The sequence below is a fragment of the Lissotriton helveticus genome, chromosome 6 (assembly GCF_964261635.1).
Source record: "Lissotriton helveticus chromosome 6, aLisHel1.1, whole genome shotgun sequence".
In the NCBI taxonomy this organism is placed as follows: Eukaryota; Metazoa; Chordata; class Amphibia; order Caudata; family Salamandridae; genus Lissotriton; species Lissotriton helveticus.
The window spans coordinates 254,563,835-254,587,549 of NC_136067.1; the positions used below are offsets into that span (position 1 = coordinate 254,563,835).

A 23,715-nucleotide genomic window follows, 5' to 3' on the forward strand; every position below is an offset into this window, starting at 1 on the left:
ATGGCCATGAAAGTTTATGGGCCAAATGCGCGTGCCTGTGGCCACGTGCACTCGAAGAAAACGCCACGAAAAAATGCGGTGGTTTGACAATCAGTTCGAGCACTTGAATTCTCGCCATTTCCCATTCCATCGGAATGGTAAAGGACGAGACCTAAAAAACCAGGCATACGTAGCTTCAGGCAATGGCACAAACCTCTGCTGGCCTCCTTTGCAGAAGCATTCCACGCCTTCCCGCAATCCCCGGATAGCACAGTCGAGGTGCATCTTAAATCCTTTCAGGAGGCTATTAATCACACCTTAGATATTACCATACCCTTAAAAAAGGCTGCCACCCAGGCCCGTCGGCCCCAAGCCTCCTGGTACACACAAGAATTGAAGACAGAAAAAAGCACATGTAAAGCACTGGAGCGTATCTGGAGATGATCCAAAACACAATCGGACAGGGACAACTTTAAAGAGATGCAGAATAAATATCATAGAAATCTTAGAAATACCCGTAAAAAACATATAGCATCTCAACTAGAGCAAGCCGATAACACCTCCAAAACACTCTTCCAGATTCTTAATTCCCTAATCAACCCTAAAGCCTGTAACCCTGAGGACGAACCGTCCCAACTCCTCTGTGACAATATAGCCAATTTTTTAACGCAGAAGATTGAGGACATCTACGCCAAATTCCCCCCCCCCCCCAGCCCCCATGAGCCAGATTCAGACACCCCTCAGACCAGCTTCTTCGCGCATTCTCAGCTCTCTCCAAGAACGTTTCCCCTTCTTACCATAGGAGAAACCGAGACCCTGCTTAAATCAGTCAAGTCAGGGTCCCCTAAAGACCTTATCCCGGCTAAAATTGCTAAGACTCTTGCAGCTGAACTGGCTGGTCCTCTGAGGGTTGTCTTCAACAGCTCCATCACTGAGGGCAAACTCCCTAAGGAATGGAAAGATGCACAAGTCATGCCAATTAGGAAAAACCCCAAACTACCACCGGATGTGATCGCAAATTATCAACCAATCTCCTTGCTCCCGCTATATAGCAAGCTGCTGGAGAAACATATCAATAGGCATCTCTCCTCCTTCGTCGAGACTTCCAATTGCCTCGACCATTCTCAGTCGGGATTTCGTCCCCGGTATAGTACGGAATCTGCGTTGGTTAAGGTTTTAGATGATATTAGATTGCAAGCGGACGTGGGTCGGGCAGTCATTCTTATACTACTCGACCTATCCGCCGCCTTTGACACTATCTCGCATCAGATCCTCCTCGACAGATTGCTCACCATCGGTATTCAGGATACAGCCCTGGACTGGCTAACAAACTTTCTTGAGGGCAGAACCCAAACAGTTAATCTGGGCCCCTTCAAAGCTAAGACATCCTCTGTAACCAAGGGAGTCCCGCAGGGCTCCTGTCTCAGCCCCACCCTTTTTAATATTTATATTGCCCCGCTGGCCGCTCTGCTTAGGGAGATCGGGTTTATCCCGGACTCCTACCCAGACGACACACAGCTGCTTCTCGCTTATGATACAGATGCTCCCAATATCCACGAAATATTCTCTGAAGGCATGCTTAAAATTAAGGCATGGATGAGTCAAAATTTCCTCCAACTTAATACAAGCAAAACAGAAATCATGCTATTCACGGAGGCAGTCACCAGCTGGTGGCCGGAAGAACTAGGCACGGCTCCAACCCCTAAATTGGTGGTAAAAAACCTTGGGGTACTCGTGGATAATAAACTTAATATGGAGGAGCACACAGCACTCGCGAAACGTACCTGCTTCCATGCCCTGAGTCTTTTACGGAAAGTTTTTCATTTTCTCCCCCTTACCACCCGTAAGGCTCTTATACACGCACTGGTATTAAGTTGGCTGGACTTTAGCAATGCTCTTCTATTTCGGCCAAAGATTCTGCCTTACAGGCCTTACAGGTGGTCCAAAATACAGCAGCTCGCCTAGTTACCAACGCTCCCCGTCGTACGCCCTCCCTCCCCGTTCTCCACAAACTGCACTGGCTCCCGGTCCGCAAACGTATCCACTTCAAAATCTGCTGCTTAGTCTTCAAAAGCCTCCACCAGCTGGGTCCAATTTATTTATCCAACAAGCTGACGATATATACCCCTACGCGCAAGCTTCGCTCAGAAGGCAAAGGTCTCTTAGTCATTCCCCGTTTCAAGAAAACCAAATGGGGCGCCAAAAATTTTGAACCAGCTACCCGAAACACTTCGCTTAACCCACATCTACTTCAGTTTCAGGAAAAAGCTGAAGACATTCCTGTTCTGAGCGAGATTATCTTTACCTCCATTGTCCTCAGCGCGGAGACACCCCATGTGGGGCGATTGATGCGCTTTATAAATCATCTAAATAAAATAAAATAAATCTCAAAACATACGTTTTATGCTATGAGTCACATACTGTTCATAGTCACTGCAGCAAAATAACTAATCTAGTTCAGGTGTGTTCCAAAATGTGCCTACAATAGCTATCTTGGAAAGTATCTGAAAGAAGCCTTTTCCAGATTCCAGTTGTATGATCCTCACACTGCTGACATTTTTGTACCAGTCCAACTAATGCACATTGTCTCCTTACACTCTGGTTTCTGGAGGCAAAACTTTGTCCTATGTTTTTAGTTTTTACAGCTACTCAGGGTTAAACAATCCTTAAAATGAGAAACTGGTGGCACAACTTTTGTCTCTTAGGCTGTACTTTGTGATTTTATTTGTGACATGATATCCTGCTCCACCATATTTAAATTGCTGATTGTATATACTTTCCCAAATTTCCGTCCGCTTCTCCTTTTGTTTGTCCTTCGCATGCAATGCATATAATAATTTTACATGCTTAATTTTCATTTCAGCTTCCTTTGAGGACAAGAGGAAAGAAAACTATCAACGGGGAAACATGGAACTGGAGAAGCGGCGCCAGGTCCTCCAGGAACAGCAGCAGAGGGAGGCAGAACGTAAAGCTCAAAAAGAAAGGGAAGAACAGGAGAGGAAGGAAAGAGAACGCCAGGAACAGGAGCGAAAAAAACAGCTGGAATTGGAGCGACGTCTTGAGAAGCAACGCGAGTTGGAAAGGCAAAAGGAGGAAGAGAAGAGGAAGGAAATAGAAAGGCGTGAGGTTATTACATTTCATAATTTCTTTTTAAATAAAATGCTAGTTCTGCGCTCCTAGAATTGAGCTCAATTGGGGTATCACTATTAAAGGTTTGTAAAATATTTACTTCCATGTGGAGAACAGCTTGTGTATTATGTAGTATTAATATGTTTGTGTTTTTGAACAGTGTACTATGGTATCAAAACAGCATTTCATACTGCACCAAGGACAGAGGGAAGCATGTGACATTTTTTAAAATTAGTACTCCGCTTATCTCTTACTTGGCACCATCATTAATCCTGAAATAGATTTTGTGGAACTGTACAACAGATATTAATTCTTTCACTGCAGGAATGTTTGAGCACCTCGGTGCTTTAGCTTTTTTTTTTTTTTTTAAACAAAAAGGCTGTTCAAGCACATGTCCTTCTTTGTTCTCTTTTTACACCATACAACCCTTGAATCCCTGGGTCAATATCTTTTGAAGTCTGAAGATAGAGTTCAAAAGTCGATATATTTACTTTTCTTATTATTTTTTTTAGACAAATGTGCTCAATATTTTTGTTGTATTTCTCAAATTATCAAAAATAAGTCCCAGAATGCTAATTAAGGAAATGTTGCCCTGAATGTCTGGGGTCCATAAATAGCAGCTATGTGTGGATTTCTCTAGAGAATGTCTTCCTCTCAATCAATTATGTAGTATTAGTGCAGATCATTAAATTGTGGCAAAATCACTGCTTATGGTGCATTGTTCACTTGATGACAAATATCAAACTCATTAGCACGTAACTATATTTTCATTTAATCTTTGCTTTTTCAGTGACTATCATTCTGGCAGGCAAAGGGTTACGTTTTTTTTCTCTGTGCCATGGCCAATAGTTATGATCTTGTATTTGTTGTTTATCATGTTGCATTAGTTCCTCTGGCACAATTGGACTTCACTGTGCACCCTTGCAAATCTAGCTTGGTCAAGCAATCACAGCTCACAAGGTGGTGATTGTAGGTTTGGAACTCTAGTACAGTATGACAGTAACCACATGTAATGACTGTGGAATTCGAGCTATAGCTTTTAGAATTAATACGTCTGTGTTCATTTGAGAAATGTAGGGAAGTTAAAAATTGGAACGTAAAAAGAAAAAGAAACCCTACCTCCTTTGGAGGTTTTGAAATACCATTACCTTTCCCCCCTGCTACGTTCCACTCCCCATAAGACATGTGTCTTGGAAATGCTATACGCTAATATCTTATATTATTGTGTAAGCTCACGTTTTTCTCCTAAGCATGTACTGGTAACTGTAACTGATATAACTATGTAACAATGTACTAAAGAATGACCTATCTCATGTGAAGCGCTCTGATACCTCCGGGTCTAGCCAGCTCTATATAAAACTTTTCAAATAAATAAATAGTTTAACAACACTTTGACAGTAGTTAGGGAGTGGGTTAAATCGTGAAATATGTTCCTAGTGTAATTTTTGTAAAATATTATGCTCATTGCAAGGAATACTTTTCGCCAGACGGCAAATTGTGCATGAGGGCAAACGATGCACACAAAGTCACACAGGATACTGGCAGGAAACTGTTTTGAGCCTAAAATGTCACCTGGTGCCAGCAATTGGGTTGTTGATTGACCAATAAGACCTAGTCAAACAGCAGCCAGAAGCCTAGTCAAGGTAAGAAGCAGGCAAACCCTAAATTGACCTGTGCTCACCCTCTGGTAGCTTAGCACAGAGCAGTCAGGCTTAACTTTAGGGGCAATGTGTAAAGTATTTGTGCAACAATTCAAACGGTAAAACAGTCAAGTCAATAAACTTTGTTCGGTTTTTATTTGTAAAACCATAAAAGTTACACAGATACAATACATACATACAAACAATAAATTGTTAACAAAATATTAAAAAACAGACTCTGTTACGACACAATAAATCATCTAAAAACATGTCTGAATAAATAGACTCTACATGTCCATAAATGGCCTAGATTTCATAGATACCTTTAAAAACCCTACAATAAAAATGATGCAGTCACCCTTCAACAATTGGAGATACATTAGTGCAGGTCTGACCTGATTAAAATTGTTTCTTTAAAATAGGTATGCCCGAACACTCGGTTTCCGTGCCTCTTCAGCATCCCGATCTGCTTGCCTTCTACTCAAGAATGCTGACTTGGTTAATTCCACGTCCTTTTTTACAAAAACATCTGGCTTAAAAAATAAAACTCCTGCCCAATCTTTTCAAATCCTCTTTTAATATAATTAGGCCAGGGGATACGAGCCACGTTATCTAAGGACAGACACTCTCTTAAGATAGCACTCTGAGTCAAACCATCTGGGGCCATGATAGGCAGTGCCTCTGGCCAAGGCACTTAGCAGATCGCCCACAGTTTACGCTATTGCCTCATAGGCACCAAGGATCTCATTAGGACCTCTCAGATGTACATAGTGACAGTTCATGGGCACAGGATGTTTTCACCTTGTTATAAAAGCTGTCGAGAGACACCTGAGACCATTTTAATCTTCGCTTTCCATCCGTCGGTTTCAGAGAGCCCTTATTTGTAGCCTCCCAGTCTTTATCATTAATGGGCCCGACATATGTAGTGTTAAAGAATTATGGTCACTAAATTCACTTTCTGAAATGTTAAAACCATAAAAAAGGATAGCAGCAACGAAGAAATTAAAATATAATCAATAAATGAACTTGGTGTGAAGGTCCGTTAAGGACATCGTGACCATCAAATCTAGTTTGTTTAACATATTGTTCAACCGTTCTCCTTGGGGATGGTGGTCAAAGTGAAAGCCCCTCATACAGGGGCAACACAACTCCGTGATGCAGGCTATTGAAGGATTACCGCATGGGTGTATATTAAAATCATCAGACACCAGAAAGTTATAAAATCCACGACCCATGAGTTGTTTTATGAGTGCTCCCAGGTTGGTAATGTTACACACCTCATGCGGACAAGCCGCCGAGTTATAGAAATTAAAAATTCCCCTTGTTTACCCCCTAGTTACTGACAGTGCCAAAATTCCCGGGTATGTAGTTGGGATCACCTGCAACTTGCAATCAACAGTCACAGAGCTATAAGTAACTAGGCAACCCCATGGTCTTCCGCTCGCCGATGAAATGGCCGGGACAAAGAATGCCTTGTAGCCTTCTAGGAAAAGATCGCAATCCACTGACCATGTTTCTTAAACACTGATTACAGTGTGTTGCTTCATATAACATAACCACCGAGGACCTTGGAACTTATTAGCCAACCCTGCAATGTTCCAGGATAAAAAATGATTAGGCCTCATCGCTACCATCCCTTGGGTTTGAGGAAGTGTGACTGATTGTGGTCCAGGAGGTACAGAGGCCCTTAGTCAGTTGCAGTTCTCCAATCCGGATAAAACTGTGAATCTGTTATCTAAAGCCAATGTGTGGGTACTACAAAACTGCCCATCTGACTCGGGGGCTAAGTGGGCTGAAGCGGAAAATTGTTACCTAGGAGCTGGTTTGTTATAAGCCAGCCCCTGTTGGGGGCTTGCTTATAAAAATATCCAAGGGGTAAAGCCATAACAGCAGATCCAGGTAACGGAGTGAAAATGTTATCCCTAGATAAGATACGGCCAGCAGTAAAGGGGTTGTCAAATTTACAATGACGCAGTCGCCAGTGTCTTTGCTCCTTCCGGCTGTGTCATCTATGTTTGTGAGTGGGCTAACTGTCGGCATAACTGGAGGGTTACCAATAATCGCAGATGAAAAGGAGGTGGCCCTGCCCTGCCTCTTCCTAGCGATGACCAGCAAGGACGGGCCTGCCCTTGGCCCGGGCTTCATCCGGACGTGGCCCGCGCACGTCCCGCGCTGCGTGGGGCTGGCGCTGTTTAAATGGCACTTCCAGGCGCGCTCTGCCGCTTCCGGACAGTTTGCGAAGCAAAGGACTCTGGGAATTGAAGTCCCAGTCCCTGAGAAGCCCGTGAAGCCGTTCCCCTCACGTCAGGAAAATGATGGCGTCTGGTGGTGATTGCGATGGCCGTTGCCCTCATGGCGATGATGAAGCAGCGGGCCCTGGGTGCTGCTTGTCCCTCCTATCCAGCAAGGATGGCCCAATAAGACACATCCAATGCTCCCGTTGTGTGTGGCTGTCTAGGGGCAATACACAAAGCCCAGCAGTCACCCACCCAGACATGTGATCAGAGATAGGCAGGAGGCACCAAATGGCGGAAGTAAGTAAATGCCAACTTTCTAAAAGTGGCATTTTCAGAAATGCTATTTAAAATCCGACTTGACCTTAAGTTTGGATTTTAAATTGTGATTCAAGAGACATCAAACTTGGATCAGTCATACCTTCTCATTTGGATATTACTCTTCTAAAATATAATAAGGTAGTCCCAATGTTATCTTATTGGGGATATAGGCCTTGCTGTAGTGAAAAACTCAATCAGCAACATCACAGTCGCGAAGCCAGCTACTATGACCTAGACAGACCACGCCCTTGTCTGTTTCAGCATGCCCATCCTGCACTGTCACAGACCTACCACCACTGGAACCTGCCAGCGCAGATGGAAAAGCATCCCAGAAGAAGAGTGGACTTCTGCCTTCCCCAAGCTCTGGCCCGAGCACATCAGCGACTTGCTTAAAGCCATCAAAAACCTCAACTGTGAGGAAGCGTGTCCAAGATTGCGGTGGAGTAGGTCGCAGCCATCGGACGTCTGCCAGGCAAGCAGGCCAAGAAGCCTGGGAGCCAAGCGGGAGGCTTCAAAGACGCATCTGCCTGGTGGCCCAAGGTGTCATTTGGCCCCGGGCCTCAGCAGATTCAGCAGCGTCAGTCGTAGACCCCCAGTGGGGTGAATCGAGCAGTGCAGTGTGGCGGGCCTGGACCACGAGCATGAATGCGGCTTCGCTTGGAGGTGCACTTGCGGCCTCACCGCGTGAAGAATCCGGAAGCCGTGATCGGCCTGCACCCCTGGCGCCAACATATGACAAAATAAGAGCTGGTACTCAACTCCTTCTTAGAACATAATGATCTCCCAGAGACACCCATACATATCCTTTGGGAAACTTTGAAGGTGGTACTGCGAGGGCATTTTCCAGTTATATCACCAGGTTTCAATAGAGACAGGCTGGAAACACAGATTAAAGACATGGAGGCTGCACATGTCAGGTCAGGATCAGTGGTAATCGTCGCCAGTTGAACGAGGCAAGGAAACATCTGCCGGTGCTAGATATGAGTTGTGTTGAGTAAGCCCTTCTAAAAATACGCCAGACATATTATGCAGGGGGAAACGAGGCAGGGCGCAACTTGACTTACCACCTTTGAGCGCAAGCATCGGAGCGGCGGGTCCCTAAGATACAGTCTATGGATAACTCCCTTTGCTCCTCGGACGTAGAGGTAGCCAATGCCTTCTGAGATTTTTATCAGAATCTCTATCAGGCCGAGAAATCCAGAAACTAAAGTCTAACAAGGCCAGGAAAAGACCCTAGGGACCGCCCAATCTCTCTTTTGAACTTTGACGCAAAAATATTCACTATCATCCTAGCACACAGGCCGGCCCCCCTACGTGCAGTTATTGGTGGACTCAGATCAGCCCGGTTTTATCCAGAAAAGACGTTGTAGCGACAACAGTAAAGCATTGTGCCATCTCCTGGACAAAAATACAACGTACACAGTCCCCAGCCCTAGCGTTAACCATCGATGCAGAGAAAGCATTCAACCTCGTACATTGGCCTTACCTAGACCGGGTGTTGGATGGATTCGGATTTGGGCCCAGAGTTCGTGGCTGGATCAATTCCTGCTACTCTACCCCCCAGGCGAATGTACAAGTCAATGGCATAAAGTCATCTGCCTTCCCCATTAAGAGAGTGACCAGACCGGTCTGCCCGCTGTCGCCACTACTTTTCGTGCTCTACATGGAGCCATTTGCCAAAAAAGCAAGGTCTAATCGACTTATCTCCTGGGTCGGAATGGAAGGCAGGCAGCTTAAGAAAATATTATATGCGGATGACGTGCTTCTCACACCTACAAACCCATCGTCGAGATGGATGAGTTCCGAGCGGCCTCAGGATTTAAGATCAACCCTCAGAAGTGCCTGCTCCCCGAGATAGAGCCCTGGGGGCTGCAGGGCAAATATCCATACCATTGGGCAGAGGACAGCATACCGTACCTCGGCTTATGGGTGCGCTTCACAACACAGCCACTAACGTCCACAACTATGGGGCCCTCCTAGCACTTGCAAGGCACAATCTCACCAAATGGAAGATGCATAAGCTTTCATGGCTGGGACGCCATGCAGCAATTAAAATAGCACTCCTTCCTAAGTTCCTCTACACTATGCAAACACTGCCCCTTCAACTTCCCCCACGGGTCCTTGATAGGATACAATCTCTCCTGTGGGATTTTATCAGGGATGGCAAGCAAGCGCGAATATCTGAGACTCGAGTCTACCTCCCCCTGGCCTCTGGAGGCTTGGGTGTCCTGAACCTGAGGTGTTATTTCCAGGCGGCGCAGCTCTGTTACATGGTGGAATGATCCTGTGCACTTACAGAAAAACATTGGTGTTTCATCCACCAGGCCATCGCAGCCACCCATATTTGGAAGATACCTTGGTTGCCGAAAGCATGATGGGTGTGTATGTCTCCCCAGTCATGCGGGCCAGAGTCGGGGTGTGGGATAAGGTACTGCAACAACATGGGCTTTCCACTCCAATATTGCCGCAAACACATATGATTGGCAACCCAGACTTTCCACCAGCACTCACAGGGCCAGCATTTAAGCCCTGACAGGAGGCCAACTGTAAGCGAATAGGCGACATGTTTGACACCAATGGGCTTATGGATTTCCGCACATGGCAAACCCTCAACAACCTACCACACTTGACACAGTGGCAATACCTCATGGTGGCTCCCTGGGTCACTCAACCCTGGATCCGCCCGCAAGCCAGCAGACCCTTGAGGGCATTCGAGAAGTGGATCCTCACCAGAACCTCGGATGCCAAGCTACTTTCAGACATTTATGCCTTCTTGGTAAAACAATCCGTCCCCTAGCCTCACAGGTCCGCGCCCGTTGGGAGAGAGAATGCGAATGTACTTTTACGGATAAGTTATGGAATGATATACTCCACTGGGCACGCTTCTGAGCATTGAACACTACTAACAAAGAGATGCTCCTCAAGATCGCCCACTACTGGTATCACACGCCTGACAGAGTGGCTGCGTGGAACCGATCCGGTGGTGAGAGATGTTGGCGCCAGTGTGAGCAATAAGACACACTTATGCACATACTCTGGCAATGTCCTAAATTGGAACCCTTCTGGTCCAAAGTTTTGGATTCGGTCTTCACCATATTTTTCACTGATATACCCAAATTCCCAAGCTACATACTATTAGGCCTTCCCAATTCATTCACATACCCGATGCGATTGCACTGAGGCAGAGCGATCACCTTGTTGCTGGGTGCAGCGAAACAACTCTTGCTTGTTAGGTGGGGAACAGATGCAGTGTCAACACACCTGGATTGGTTACATAAGGTCTGGGATGTATTGGGCATGGAAAGGTTGACTGCTATAGCCACACAGCAACTGCCTCGCTTTGATAAAATGTGGCCCCCCTGCATACAATATTTGTCACAGGAATTCCGAGAATTGTCCTGCCCTCAATATTTGAAAAACCTATGCTTAACAACACCAACACCAGATGTGCCTACGTAAGGTACCAGAGTCAATAAGGGAAGCCATGAATGTTGACTCCACTCCCTCGTCCGCCTCACCCGCCCTCCCTCTCCTCTCCTCTCTCTTCGGCCTTCTCGTGCCTGACCTTTTCACTCTTTTAGTTCTCTTAAAGTTGTTATTAAATGACACTCACTGCTTGCATGAAGTTCCATCACCACTGTAGTGCGGATGTAGGCGGTCCATAATGTATTGTGTTAAAATTAATTAAAGAGATTTCAATCTAAAACTCAACTGTTGGATCACTGCATGTGCCAACACCCTGAAATGAAATGAAATGAAATGAAAAAGAAACTTGCTAAAGCGCACTGTGGCCAAGCGGCTTCCTGGCGCTGAGGGTGGGAACCGGATTCTACAAAGCAACTGGGGGGACTAACCGGGGAAGGCCTGGGAAAAAAGGAAAGTTTTTAGGGCTTTACGAAAAGAGAGATAAGTGGGAATAGAACGAATGGACAACGGAAGACTGTTCCAGAACTGGGGAGCCAGAACCGAGAAGCGACTGCCACCGGTTCTGGATTTACGGTATCGGGGAACTTGGAGAAGAAGGAGAGATGAAGAGCGAAGGGTGCGAGCTGGGGTATAGGGAGTTATTAAGGAAACGATAAAGAGGGGAGCAGAATGGGTATAAGCCAGGAAGGCTAAGCAGGCCAATTTGAAAAAGGATCTAAAGTGCACCGGGAGCCAGTGGAGGGACTTGAGTACAGAGGTGATGTGCGAGGATTTGGGAAGGTGAAAAATAAGACGGGCTGCCTGGTTTTGAATAGCCTGCAGCCGTCGTGTTTCAAAGGCCGGAATACCCACATAGAGACCATTTCCGTAATCAAGACGGGAGGTGATGAGGGCCATAACGATGGATTTGAGGGCATTTGTGGAAAAAAAACAGGAAATTTTTCGGATAAGGCGAAGGGACAAAAAGCAAGATGAGACAACGGAGCTAACTTGGGCGTGCATAGAAAGGTTGTTGCTGACCTTGATGCCTAGGGTGCAAACGGAAGGAACAGGTAGGGGAGGGGGACCAAAGGAGAGGGGCCAATGAGTCGGAGACCAGGGATTGGTGGGACCACCCGTGAGGACAAGCTCCGTCTTGTCCGGATTCAATTTAAGATGATTCATGGACATCCATTCCGAGATGAAAACTAGGGTGGAACTGAGAAAGAAAGGAGAGTCGGAGGTAGAAAGATCAAAGATGAGCTGGAGATCATCCGCGTAGTTATACACGGAGACCCCCAGCTCGCGAAGCAAAAGAATGAGAGGGTAGATATACTGATTGAATAGAAGGGGGGAAAGAGAGGAGCCTTGGGGAACCCCACACACAAGAGGGCGGGGGGGCGGAGAATCCTGCAAGATGGACGGCTTGGGTCCTGCCCTGGAGGAAGGACGCTACCCAAGAGAGTGCCTTACCCCTGATGCCGGCTGCGCTGACACGGTCGAGAAGAATGGCATGGTCGACCGTGTCAAACGCAGCCGACAGATCAAGGAGTACCAAAGCTTGGGGGAGATTTGAATCAGCTTTTCCCTTAAGCTCATCCAGCACTGCAGTGATCACGGTCTCTGTGGAATGGCCCGGGCGAAAGCCCGCCTGATGGGAAGCTAAGAGACAGTGTTCCTCAATGTGTGAGGACAGGCAGGATGTGACATGGCTTTCTAAAATCTTCCCCAAATAGGGAAGAAGGGAGATGGGCCTAAAATTATGGGGGGAGGAAGGATCCAAGCCGAGTTTTTTGATGATGGGAAAAACTATTGCAGTTTTAAAGGAAGAAGGGACAGAACCAAGAACCAACGAGGAATTGAGCAGGGTAAGAGGGGGTCCAGGACAATGGGTGAAAAGGGTTTGAAGAATCCGGGCCGGGGCACAGTCAGCCGGGGAGCCGGACTTGACCTTAGCAAGCAAAAAAAGAAATCTTTCGGTGGAGATGGAGGGGAAGTGATCCAACAAGAGGGGCAGAAGGGGAAGGGAACAGGTAACTTGGGGTTGAGAGACTGCAGGGATATTGGCTTTTATAGTGGCAATTTTGTCGATAAAGTAGTCATTGAGCACAAGACAAAATGACTGGGAAGGGGCAAAACTGGCATTCGTACGATCAGAGGTAGCAAGCTGCTTAACAAGGGAGAAGATCTCGCGGGGTTTATTTGCAGAGAGAGCAACTTTCTCTGTAAAGTAATTTGTTTTTGCCGTCACAATTGCTTTCTTATAGCTGTTAAGCAGAAGTTTATATTTAGTGCGGAGTGAAGGACAATATTTTCGCCTCCAATGGCGCTCCGAGCGCCTTAGGCTAAGTTTGAGGTCTTTAAGTTCACTTGTGAACCATCTGTGGGCGTCATGTGGCCTTGCAGATTTGACTTTCCTGAGAGGGGCCACGGTGTCACAGGAAGAAGAGAGCCAAATAGTGATGGCATCAGCTTGAGATTCAAGGGGAAGGTCCGTCAAGTCAGGCGCTGAGGAGGCTAGAGAAGAGTGAGGTCCCTCTGATTCCAGCTACGGGCTAATATATTTTTGGAAAGAGGGGCTTTAACGGAAGAAGCAGAAAGAATGCTAAAAGAAATGGTAAAATGGTCTGACCAGATGCACGGAAGGATAGAAGGGGAAGAAATATGGCGACGCAGTGACCAAATTTGGTCCAAAGTGTGGCCCTTGACGTGAGTGGAGGTAGTGATGTAGGGAATTAAATTTAGTGACTGGAGGGTAGCAGAGAAGTCTTTAGAAGCCGGACTTTCTCTGGGATCATCAGGCCAATAATTAAAATCCCCTAGTAGGACAACTGACGAGTTGTTTACCGCCAAGGTGGCCAAAAGGTCCTGTAGTGAGGGAACAAACTGGGACATGGCCAGGGGAGGACGATACATGAGCACAAAGGTGAGGGGATCGGTGAGGTTGATGGATCGGGCTACAAGGAAATCCACGTTGGGTATAGGTGGATGGTCGAGAAGCTGAAATCTAAGCGTGGAACGAACTATCATTGCCTCTCCGCCACCGGCTTTTCCAGCCGGGCGGTCCGCGCGAAGAGCATAATAAGTGTCGGGAAGAATAGCCAGGAGATCGGGAAGTGAATCTGTAGAGAACCAGGTTTCGGTGAGAAACAAAAAGTCGGGAGAGTCTGAACATAAGAGATTGAAGAGCTCGGTTTGATGCTTAACTGCCGACCGAGTGTTAAGCAAAAAAGCAGAGGCTGCAGATGGTGAAGGCTGGGGGGGGAAGTGTTGCCGAAGAAGCAAAGGGGAAAGGGGTGGAGGAGTGAGGAAAAGGGAGAGAACGAGGAGGGTTGGGTGCAAGGATACCTAGTGTGTCAAGACGCTGTGCCAGTAAGGGAATAAAAGGGCTGGGAAGCGAGAGTGCAGATAGTTGCGCAGATGTGTAAAACAGAGAATGAGCAGGGTCTATGGCCCCTGGTCCCGGCCGGTCGCGGACGGGCGCAGACGGGCTTGCCTTAGGCGCGCCTTTGGCGCGCAAACGGCGCGCCCGCTGTGCCCGTCCTCTGCGCGTACGGGGGAAGCACATGATTTATAGGGCCGTTCAGGGCGTGGCCAGATGAGAGTGGGCGTGGCTCGGGGAGCGGGTCGCCGATGGCGGCGAACGAGAGAGCCTCAACCCGCTGCAGCGTCTACCTCGGCTGCGCGGGGGAAAACGAGGCAGGGAGAGGTCCCTGCAAGGGTAGGTAGGTTTTTAATTAAAAAAGTAGAACACGAAATTAAACACAGAAGACTTTAAAAACATCAGGGCTTCAGTTAGAGCTCCCGCGGAAGGCAGGGGAGAATCCAGTGGCCGAGCTAGCAATCAGCTCCTACCTTTAACCCCAAAGTGGGCGTGGCCAGATGAGAGTGGGCGTGGCTCGGGGAGCGGGTCGCCGATGGCGGCGAACGAGAGAGCCTCAACCCGCTGCAGCGTCTACCTCGGCTGCGCGGGGGAAAACGAGGCAGGGAGAGGTCCCTGGTCCCCTGGTCCCCCTCAAGTGCAAATCAACAGCAAGAGCCCACCCACAGGACATCTGGTTCTCAGGCTCACAAAAGCTAATGCAAGCATCTGGAGCGCAATTGGACAGGTCGAGAAAACCAAAGATAAAGATATCTTCAAATCGGCCCTAAGACGCTACCCCCAGCAGATACGGAACATCTGTGCACAGCTCTTGCAGATCGCGTCGACGATAGCACTAACAGCAGCAAGGAAATCTTCACCATCATCAATAATTTCACCGCGCCTCCAGCAACATCCCCACCTCACAAGACAATTGCAATAAACTCTTGGAATACTTTTGTAACAAAATCACCTACATATAGAGTAGCTTAAACCCTAAACTGGACCCATCATTGTGGTAGCTCAGCTTCCATCACAGCCAATGAACGAACCCTGATCTCGGGGCCTGCATTCACCAAAATCGCTGCTATAATGAGGATATACCACTCCAAGGCTACATGTGACCCTTGCCCTCACTATACCTTCACCAGGGGACCTCTACAGATCAGCAAATCGCTAACCCCCATACTCAACACGTCCATCTACTTAGCCACATTCCCAGACACCTGAAAACATGTCATCATCATGCCCCTGCTCAAGAAACCATCCACTGACCCAGCCACGCTTTGCAACTACAGACCCATCTCCCTCCTACCACACCCAGCAAAGGTCTTAGAAAAAAGTAATCATTCAGTAGCTCGTTGACACCACGCTGTCCGGATTCAGGCCAGACCACAGTGCAGAAACAGTACTCATAGCTGTAAAGACATCTGCATGATCTTGTCAGAAGAGACACAGCAGCCCTCATTCTCCTTGTCCTATCTGCTTCATTTGACATGGCCTCACACCCCATGAGGCGCCTGCATAAGATTAAAATACATGTACCCACGCTCTGCTGGATCTGCTCCTTCTTAACGGATAGAACACAAGTTGTCAGCCTGGCACCTTACTCCTCCGAAGCCTGCAAACTGATGTGCGAAATGCCTAAGGATCATCACTTATCCCCACTCTCTTCAAAGCATACATGATCCCTCTGGTCGACATCATCTGCGCACACATCAACATGCTCTCGTACGCGGACAAGACCCACAACACAAGAAACAAGTTCACTGCATGCATGACTGAATTTGCAAACTATCTGGCAGCCAACTGTCGCAAGCTCATCACCGGCAAGGCAGGTGAAGTGATCTTCGTCAAGAACATCTCACATTGGTACTCCAGCGTGGCTGCCCGAACTCAAACCCACACCCAAAACCCAAGCCAGGAACCTTGGAATAATCATCACAGCAAACTGGATATGACCGCACAAGTCCTTGAATCCTGCTTCCTCACCCTGAGGATGCTGAGCAAGATCTTCAAATGGCTCCCAAGCAACACAAGATACTGTCCCTCATGCCCTAGTCACTAGCAAGTTGGACTATGTGAACACCCTTTATGCCAGGATCACCAATCAACTCACTAGAAGACTACAAACCATCCAGAACTTGGTAGCCAGACTCATTCACAACGTCCTACACGGAACTCGCATCACACCACACCTCAAGCAACTATATCTGCTCCTAAGACACAAACGCCCTGACTTCAAGCTCTTTACGTGCACATTCAAGGCACTACACAACTCTTGATCCACCTACCTGAACAGTGTCATCTCCTTCCACCCAGCCAGACGCCTCAGTTTTGTAGGACTCCTACTTGCCTACATCTCCTGCGTATACAAAACCAGATCAGGGATCTGCACCTCCCCATGCACAGACTGTGCAGCTTCAGCCTCTTTCAAGGGAGGTCACAATAGCAGGACGTCTTCTAAAGTTGAAAGCTCATTAGCAGCCCTGTGGAAACCACAGCTTTTAGAGTCCTGTTCCATGGCAGATGTTTCTCTGTTCTAATGAAGCTCAGTTATTCAGAGGTCTATCCACATGTAACCAATCTGCTCAAGAGGCTAATAATAATCTAAAACAGTTTTCCTTGATGAGGTGCTTGTGCCTATCAGGTCAGGATTCCACGTTCAAAATTCATACCACTAGGGGACATTGCGACTGCTGACGTTGTCTGGGGAGACCCAGCCTTTGCTACAGAGAAATGGCCTATGGACACCACCTCTCTGCTGGACTATCTCTACGGGGGAGGTCAGCTTGGACTTCTTCCCCCAGCAACATGCGCCGTCCTGACCCTATGGAAACCTACCCTGAACCGAATGGGACGGTGGGCGGGGAGGGGGGATCTTAAAGCACAGGCACTGTTGAAGCATGGCACTATGTTAAGTTGCCAAGTGGCTCATCTGGAAGGGTTTAGGAAGTGGGACTTGATCGGTATATCTACACTGGGGATGTGATGTCGGACACAATCCTAAGATCCTTTCCGGAGCTTCAGCAGGAATTCAGCCTCCATCGTATTCAATGTCATCGTTATTTGCAACTGTGCCATGCCCTTGCCCCATACATAGGCAGTCTTGAATTCCTCCTGCTTACAGAAGATCTGGGAGACCACAAGCTAGAAAAACTATATCAGCCCTCTCGCACTGTCGGCCTGCCGACTGGCCTGGGAGACAGACTTTGACACCGTTGATGATGATGCTGTTAGATCGCCTCAGGAGACGACCGTTTCTGCACACTTGCGGCTCCTACAACTAAAATACCCCCACAGGATTTATTATACTAGATTCTGATTATGGCATATGGGGGTAATAGATTTTCCACTATGCTGGCAGTGTCTTCTGGAGGAAGGTACCGTCATGCGCACCGAATGGGGATGTTCCATTTTATGTAGATTTTTGGTTGGTGTGGTCTCCTGTCTGAGTAGAGTGCTCTTTTGGGTGATACCCACGAATCCAACGCATGGCCCTCTTGCACATTATAGATGATATTGGGGGAAAAAGGTACAAACGGCTCATTGAGCCACAGTGTCTGATTTCCACTTGATATATTAAGGAAAATGTATATCTGAATGTTCAAGCATTTGTTTTTATCTTGTTGTAATGTAGTGGATCTGTTTATAAGGTTGCTTGATGGTCTGGGATTCACGGTGCAATTAGCAACATATCAATTTCTCCTTGTCTGTTATGAACCTTTATTATGTCATCTTTTCACCGGGCAATATTAGGCATAGAGCAAACTTTGTAGGAGAAAAGATGGCAAGTGGCACCTTATTATAATTAATACATGCTCCCTTTAAGAAAATGTTCTCTTCAGCCTACTCTTTATCAAATGTTGAAAATGCGGTTTCTAAATTAAAAAATATTTGTCTCTCACCCAGCTAATTTTATACCTAAACATTTTAAACAAGTTTTTTTAACCGTAGATAACTGCAAGCTCAAATTATGGTGAAAGAAGCTGACAATCTGTGCTGATAACGGCCATGCACTTAGAATACCTCCAGTCAGTTTTATTGCTGCTTTCGCAGTTTTTTTTGTGAGATTCTAGCAGTAATGTACTTGTGTGTCATTCACAACCAAGGCGATAGAGTAAATCAAGCTAAGTTCACTCATAGGACAGAAGGGTAGGAGCAAGATGGCGCCCGCTTAGCTGGATGCTTGTGGAGCTAGAGGGCAGCGGTCCGCGGCTCGGATGCGGGAATCTTGATTAAACAACCTCTTGTGTGTGGCATCTCACGGTGTAACCCTCCCCCCCCCAACTTACCCCTAATGCTTTGGTGTTCTCGACGCTCCCGGCCTCAATTCTATGCTTTAGACTCCCTCCTAAACCGCTGGGTCACGACTTACTTGAAGCATCTGATCTCGCGGCTGTTTACCTCGAACTCCTCGATGGCTCCGAAACTGGTGCAGAGCGGCGCTGCCTCCAAGGCAGCAGCAGCGGTCGCAGCGAGAAAAGCCCGAAACGAATCCAATCTCCCCCCGGGCGAAAAAATTACAGCCCTCAGTGAAAACTCCCCAGGTCAGCCTCTGAAGCCTCGCCTATCAGAACAAAGGAGAGGGAAGGGCGGTCTCCCGAATGCTGGAAATGGCAGACTCAAACCGGCAGGACCGGCAGTGGTGGACCTGCTACATCGGGCAAGAGAGACAACGATACCCGTGAGTACCACTGGGGAAATTGGGGCAGCTGAAAGTACGTGGGACGATGCGGCTGGTTGAAAAGGGGCCCGGGGGGCTGATATGGGGGCCACTTCTACTGACAGTGTCGGGTTAAATATTGAGGTACGAAGTGGTCAACAACTCCTTGAAAAAGGGAGTTCATCCGAAAAATGCCTAGCGGAAATATCACCCGGGGCGCGGGCCCAGACCGCATTACAGGATCAGAGGGCAGAAATCAACCAGATGGCAAATCATCCGCCCTTGACTACTCCATCCACTAAGACTGGCAGCCACAATGAGCATGCGGGGGAGAATCCGGCTGCTAAAGCGGGCGTCGGCATTGATACGGTCCCAGGATCTCAGGACGAGAGCTCTAAAGAGGAGAAAGGCTGCTTGGAAGAAGAGAGGGAACCAAGCGACTGCTTCTTTTCCCTGACAGAGGAAGCGGAGTGGTCCGAGGATGTGCTCAGTACATCACAGGGGGCTAGCAGCCTCGAATCTGATTTGGAGGGGAGCGAGGATGAGCCACCCCGGACATCAAAGAAGATACCGGGACATATGGCAAAGGAGCAAAAAAGGGGGGGGAGAAGATCTCTCATGGGACTATTCAGCTAATACCACACTTTCGGCCTCTAGAGTCAAATCTAATGCTATAGTAGGACCTCCGGCTCCTACTACACTTGAGACCATTCACCAGGCGATCCTTTCCCATAGAGATGAGGCGCGGCAAGATAGCAGAAAAACGCAAGCGAGTATGCGGAAAATGCAAGGAGTAATAAGAAAGCTATCAAAAGCATTCTCCAATTTGGGAGATAGAGTGACAAACCTGGAGGAAAGGCTCATGGGGGCAGAAGGCGATGCATCTAAAGCGATGGTGGAGGCTCACGATGCACAAATAAGGGATATGCAATGGAAGCTGGAAGAGGCAGAGAATAGACAGAGAAGAAATAATCTAAGAATCCTGGGGGGTTCAGGAAGGTTTGGAGGGGTCTGACACCAGGAATTTTGTGATCACTCTCTTCTAAAAAGCCTTTCCAGAATTAGCTGAATGGAATTGGTCCTCAGAAATTCAAAGGGCGCATCACATCCCTTTTAAGCGGCACATACCAGCAAAAGAAGGCGAGAAACCCCGAGCCATTCTGGTCTTTATTGAAAATTTTCTTTTGAGGCAGTCAATATCGGATAAGGCAAGACCGGACGCAAGGAGATCAAGTGGGGACATTTCCTTCTCTGTGAGGGCAGACTTCTGCCACATAACGGTGGAAAGACGCTGGCGACTTAGGCAGATGCTGAAACCATTCCAGGACAAAAAGATTCAGGCCTACCTGGTTAACCCCGCACAGCTGAAGATCATTAATCAGGGGTCCACTAGGTATTTTACGTCGGAGATTAAGGCAAAGGAATATCTGGACTCCTTGGACAACTGGTTGTTTGGTAGTATAGTGAACAAGGTTTAAGTTCTGGGGGGGCTCGAGGGTTCGGGGGGAGGAGTGGGGATAGCCGCGCTAAGGGGGGGAATAGGTCTGTGGTTGGAATACACGGGAAGAGATGGGGTAATTCATTTTCTATACAAAGTACTGTTTCTGTTTTTTGTTTTCCCTTCTACGCTTTGTTCTTTCTTTTCTTGAAAATTCCCTAACAGGCTTTAAGGTTATAAGGTTAGGTCATATAGCGGCCTTGCTGCCTTCTAGACAAGCACACATCACATGCACAGACCTCGGTCTGAGCGCTCTCAGGGAGGGGCAGGATGTCTCAGGGTGGGGGGGGGGTGAGGACGGGGGGGGGGTCACAGGGGGGATATTGGGGGCGGGGGTTTTCAGTCACTTTTGGGGGTGGGACCGGTAGGGTAGGGGGGAGTAGAAAAAAAATGCAAAAGATTCAGGTGTATCGAAGTTATTGATATCGTTATAAAGTACGCAGGCTTAGCAATTGAATCAAGAAATGATGAGAAAGCTTAGGATTTGTTCTTTAAACATAGGAGGTCTGAACGACGGGTTGAAGAGGCAGAAACTTGGGCATTTTTTGGGCATGAATCATATAGATGTTTTATGTGTCCAGGAAACGCATCTCCCATGGTCTAAAAAACACTTATTAAGTATCAAGAGTTTCGATCTAGCTAGTTGTTCCACACAAACTTCTATGGTTCGGGGTGTTGCCATACTGGTCAAAAATAATTTGGGAGGATGTACCCGCTCACTATCAGATTCCTGGGGGAGGTGGGCTGTAGATGAACTTAAGCTAGGGGTTACCATATGTGCAACCTATGGGTCCAATCAGGACGAGCCTGATATTTTTGATAAATTGGAGATCAAACTGCCCTCGTGGCCACACCCCCCTAATCGTCTGCGGGGACTTTAATATCTCTGCAGACTTTACCAACAAGGTCTGCTATGTAGGGCGAAAGCCTAAAGTCTTTAGATTTGTCTCGGTCTTAGCTAATACACATAATCTGCTGGATGCGTGGGGCTATAAGGAACCATTGAATCCGGGCTTTATTTACTTTTCATGCCCTTATAAAAAATATACTAAACTTGATTATGTTTTTATTTCCCGTACTGAAGCAGGTAGGATAGGTATTCGTAAGCTGCCTAAAATATTATCAGATCACTCCCCCCTAGTCTTAGAATACGCAAAAGACAATCTTACAAGTCCCATGGTTAGGTGGACATTTGAAAGAAGATTACTACTGGACGAGGAATTTGTTAGTCACCTTAAAAAATGGGCACAGGGGTATTTTGATGCAAATAGGTTCAGCGCTCCCCGCAACATTGTATGGGATGCATTTAAAGCAGCATTAAGAGGGGAAACAATTAGTTTCTCTGCGACCCAAAGGAAAAGAGACGTTTATGACACTCTTCTCACTCAGTTGTACAGGGAGAGGAACAGCATTTAAAGGATATTATAGGGGGGAAGGATTCAAATGAAAGCCTGGGTAAGATTACAGCACTTAAAGCCGAAATTTACAAGGCTGACGCCCAGGAAATTGCGGACAATTTTCAGTTACACATGGGGAGAATGTATGAGACGGGGGAACAGGCTGGAAAGTTGCTCGCTTTGAGGATATTGGCAAGGAGTTTCTATCAATCAGATAGATAAAATCCAGGCGAATTATAAGGAGTTTTCAAACCCAGCTGACATCAGAATGGTGTTTAAGAAATATTATCAGAATCTATATAAGGAAAAGACACGGGTAGATTGTAGTATTCCCACAGCTGAAGACTGTGGACAAATTTTAACCTCCCAGGAAAGGCTCGATCTCGACAGGGACATTGAATTAAATGAAATAATGACAGTTCTCCAGAACTCACCTGCTGGTAAGGCCGCTGGGCCTGATAACATCCCAGCTGAAGTATATAAATGTCTGTCTGAGATTTTGGCCCCAATGTTATTAATCTTTTTAATGGGGTTATAGGGTCAGGTTTGACACCTTCCTCTTGGAAGGAGACGAATATCATCGTTTTCCATAAATAGGGCAAACCTAAGGAAGATCCCGGGTCATACCGCCCAATATCCCTCATAAATGCTGATACCAAAATATATGCAAAGGTCCTGGCTAATAGGCTCGGGAGGGTCGTGAGTGGTCTGGTCTCCCCTTGACAGCATGGGTTTATCCCGGGTCGCAGAACAACGGACCACGTAAGACGCGCTATCACGCTCTTCGACGCGCTTGCTGCATCGGGGGGCCGGATCGCCATGATCCTCCTTGATGCCGAAAAGGCCTTCGACCGCGTTATATGGTTGTATTTATGGGGGATATTGGAGCGCAGGGGCCTTGGCCCTAAAATTATAGGGGCCATAAAGGTAATGTATGTGAACCCGCATGCTAAGATTCAGCTGATGGGTGGATCTTCGGATAGCATATGTTCGAGGCATGTGGGCTGCTAAATTCATATCTTAGCATTAGATCGCCGCCTAGTGTTGGGTCCGGATGATCGCACATTGTTGTCCTGGAAGAGTCTTCGAAGTATCCTGAGATAGGTGGCTCCTCCCCTGGACTACAGTGCGCATGGGCATCGGCTCCATCCCCAGATTGTTTTTTTCCGCCATTGGGTTCGGATGCGGTCTCGACCTCTCTCTGTCGGAACCGAGAAAAACTAACTTTTTAAGGCCAAAAGGCCTTGTTTTCATAGCGTCGGTATTGTTTGCGCACGGTCTCAAGTTCTTCCGTCTCTTTGAGTCGGATTCAGCGGAGTTTTGTCACTCTTCGGACATCGAGGCCTTCTCAGCGCGACACGACTGCAACTTTCCAGCATGGAGCGGAGTCCGTTTAAGTACTGTCCGCTCTGTGGGTCCAAATACCCACTTATAGATTTGCACCCCGTCTGTAACAAATGCCTTTCACCAGACCATGACGACGGAAAGTGCAAGGCCTGTGCACAATTCAGGTCTAAGAAGACTCTCAAGCTTCGGCGCGCGGTGCGCCTGGAGGCCAAACAAGCGGCCCCGGATCCAGAAAATATCTTCGGCGACCAAGAAGAGGAGGACCAGAGTCATCATCTCCAAATCTCCCCGCCCGAGACGGAGGTCGAGGCGGATCCGGTAGACGACGACGGAGTCGTGGGTCAAGGCCTTGGATACGTCGACGAGGTAGGGGACGTCGAAGAGATTTATGGGGCCGCGGAAGATAGCTCAGGGGACGAGCTATGCCCCGAAGGTTACGAAGAACACGATCGGGTCACGGGATCGCCTCTTGGCCTTACCCAAGACCCCGTACCGCAAGCCACGGCCCCGCCTTCAGGCCCGGCCACGGACACACTTGCTGCGCAGCCCGTTTCGAAACCGAAACCGAAACCTACGGTGTCAACAACACCTAAAATGGCCGACCCGAAAACGAAACCGAAACTTATGGACTCGAGCGTTCCTAAAATGGCTGCCGTACCAATAAAAGCTACCGCACCGGCTACTTCATCGACTCCGTCGGCCTCCGGTCCACAGAAGTCGAAGAAATCGGTCGATTCC

At 47.6% G+C, this 23,715-nt stretch overlaps 1 protein-coding gene across 8 annotated transcripts in view; it reads left to right on the forward strand.

Moving 5' to 3' along the window:
• Nucleotides 1-23,715, forward strand: part of ITSN2 (intersectin 2) — a 1,402,222-nt gene that overhangs the window by 519,309 nt on the left and 859,198 nt on the right. For all 8 annotated transcript variants that reach the window (XM_078647702.1, XM_078647706.1, XM_078647705.1 and 5 more), the window contains one exon: nucleotides 2,843-3,105. In XM_078647702.1, coding sequence (XP_078503828.1) covers nucleotides 2,843-3,105 — 263 coding nt within the window. The remainder of the gene's footprint in view (nucleotides 1-2,842; nucleotides 3,106-23,715) is intronic.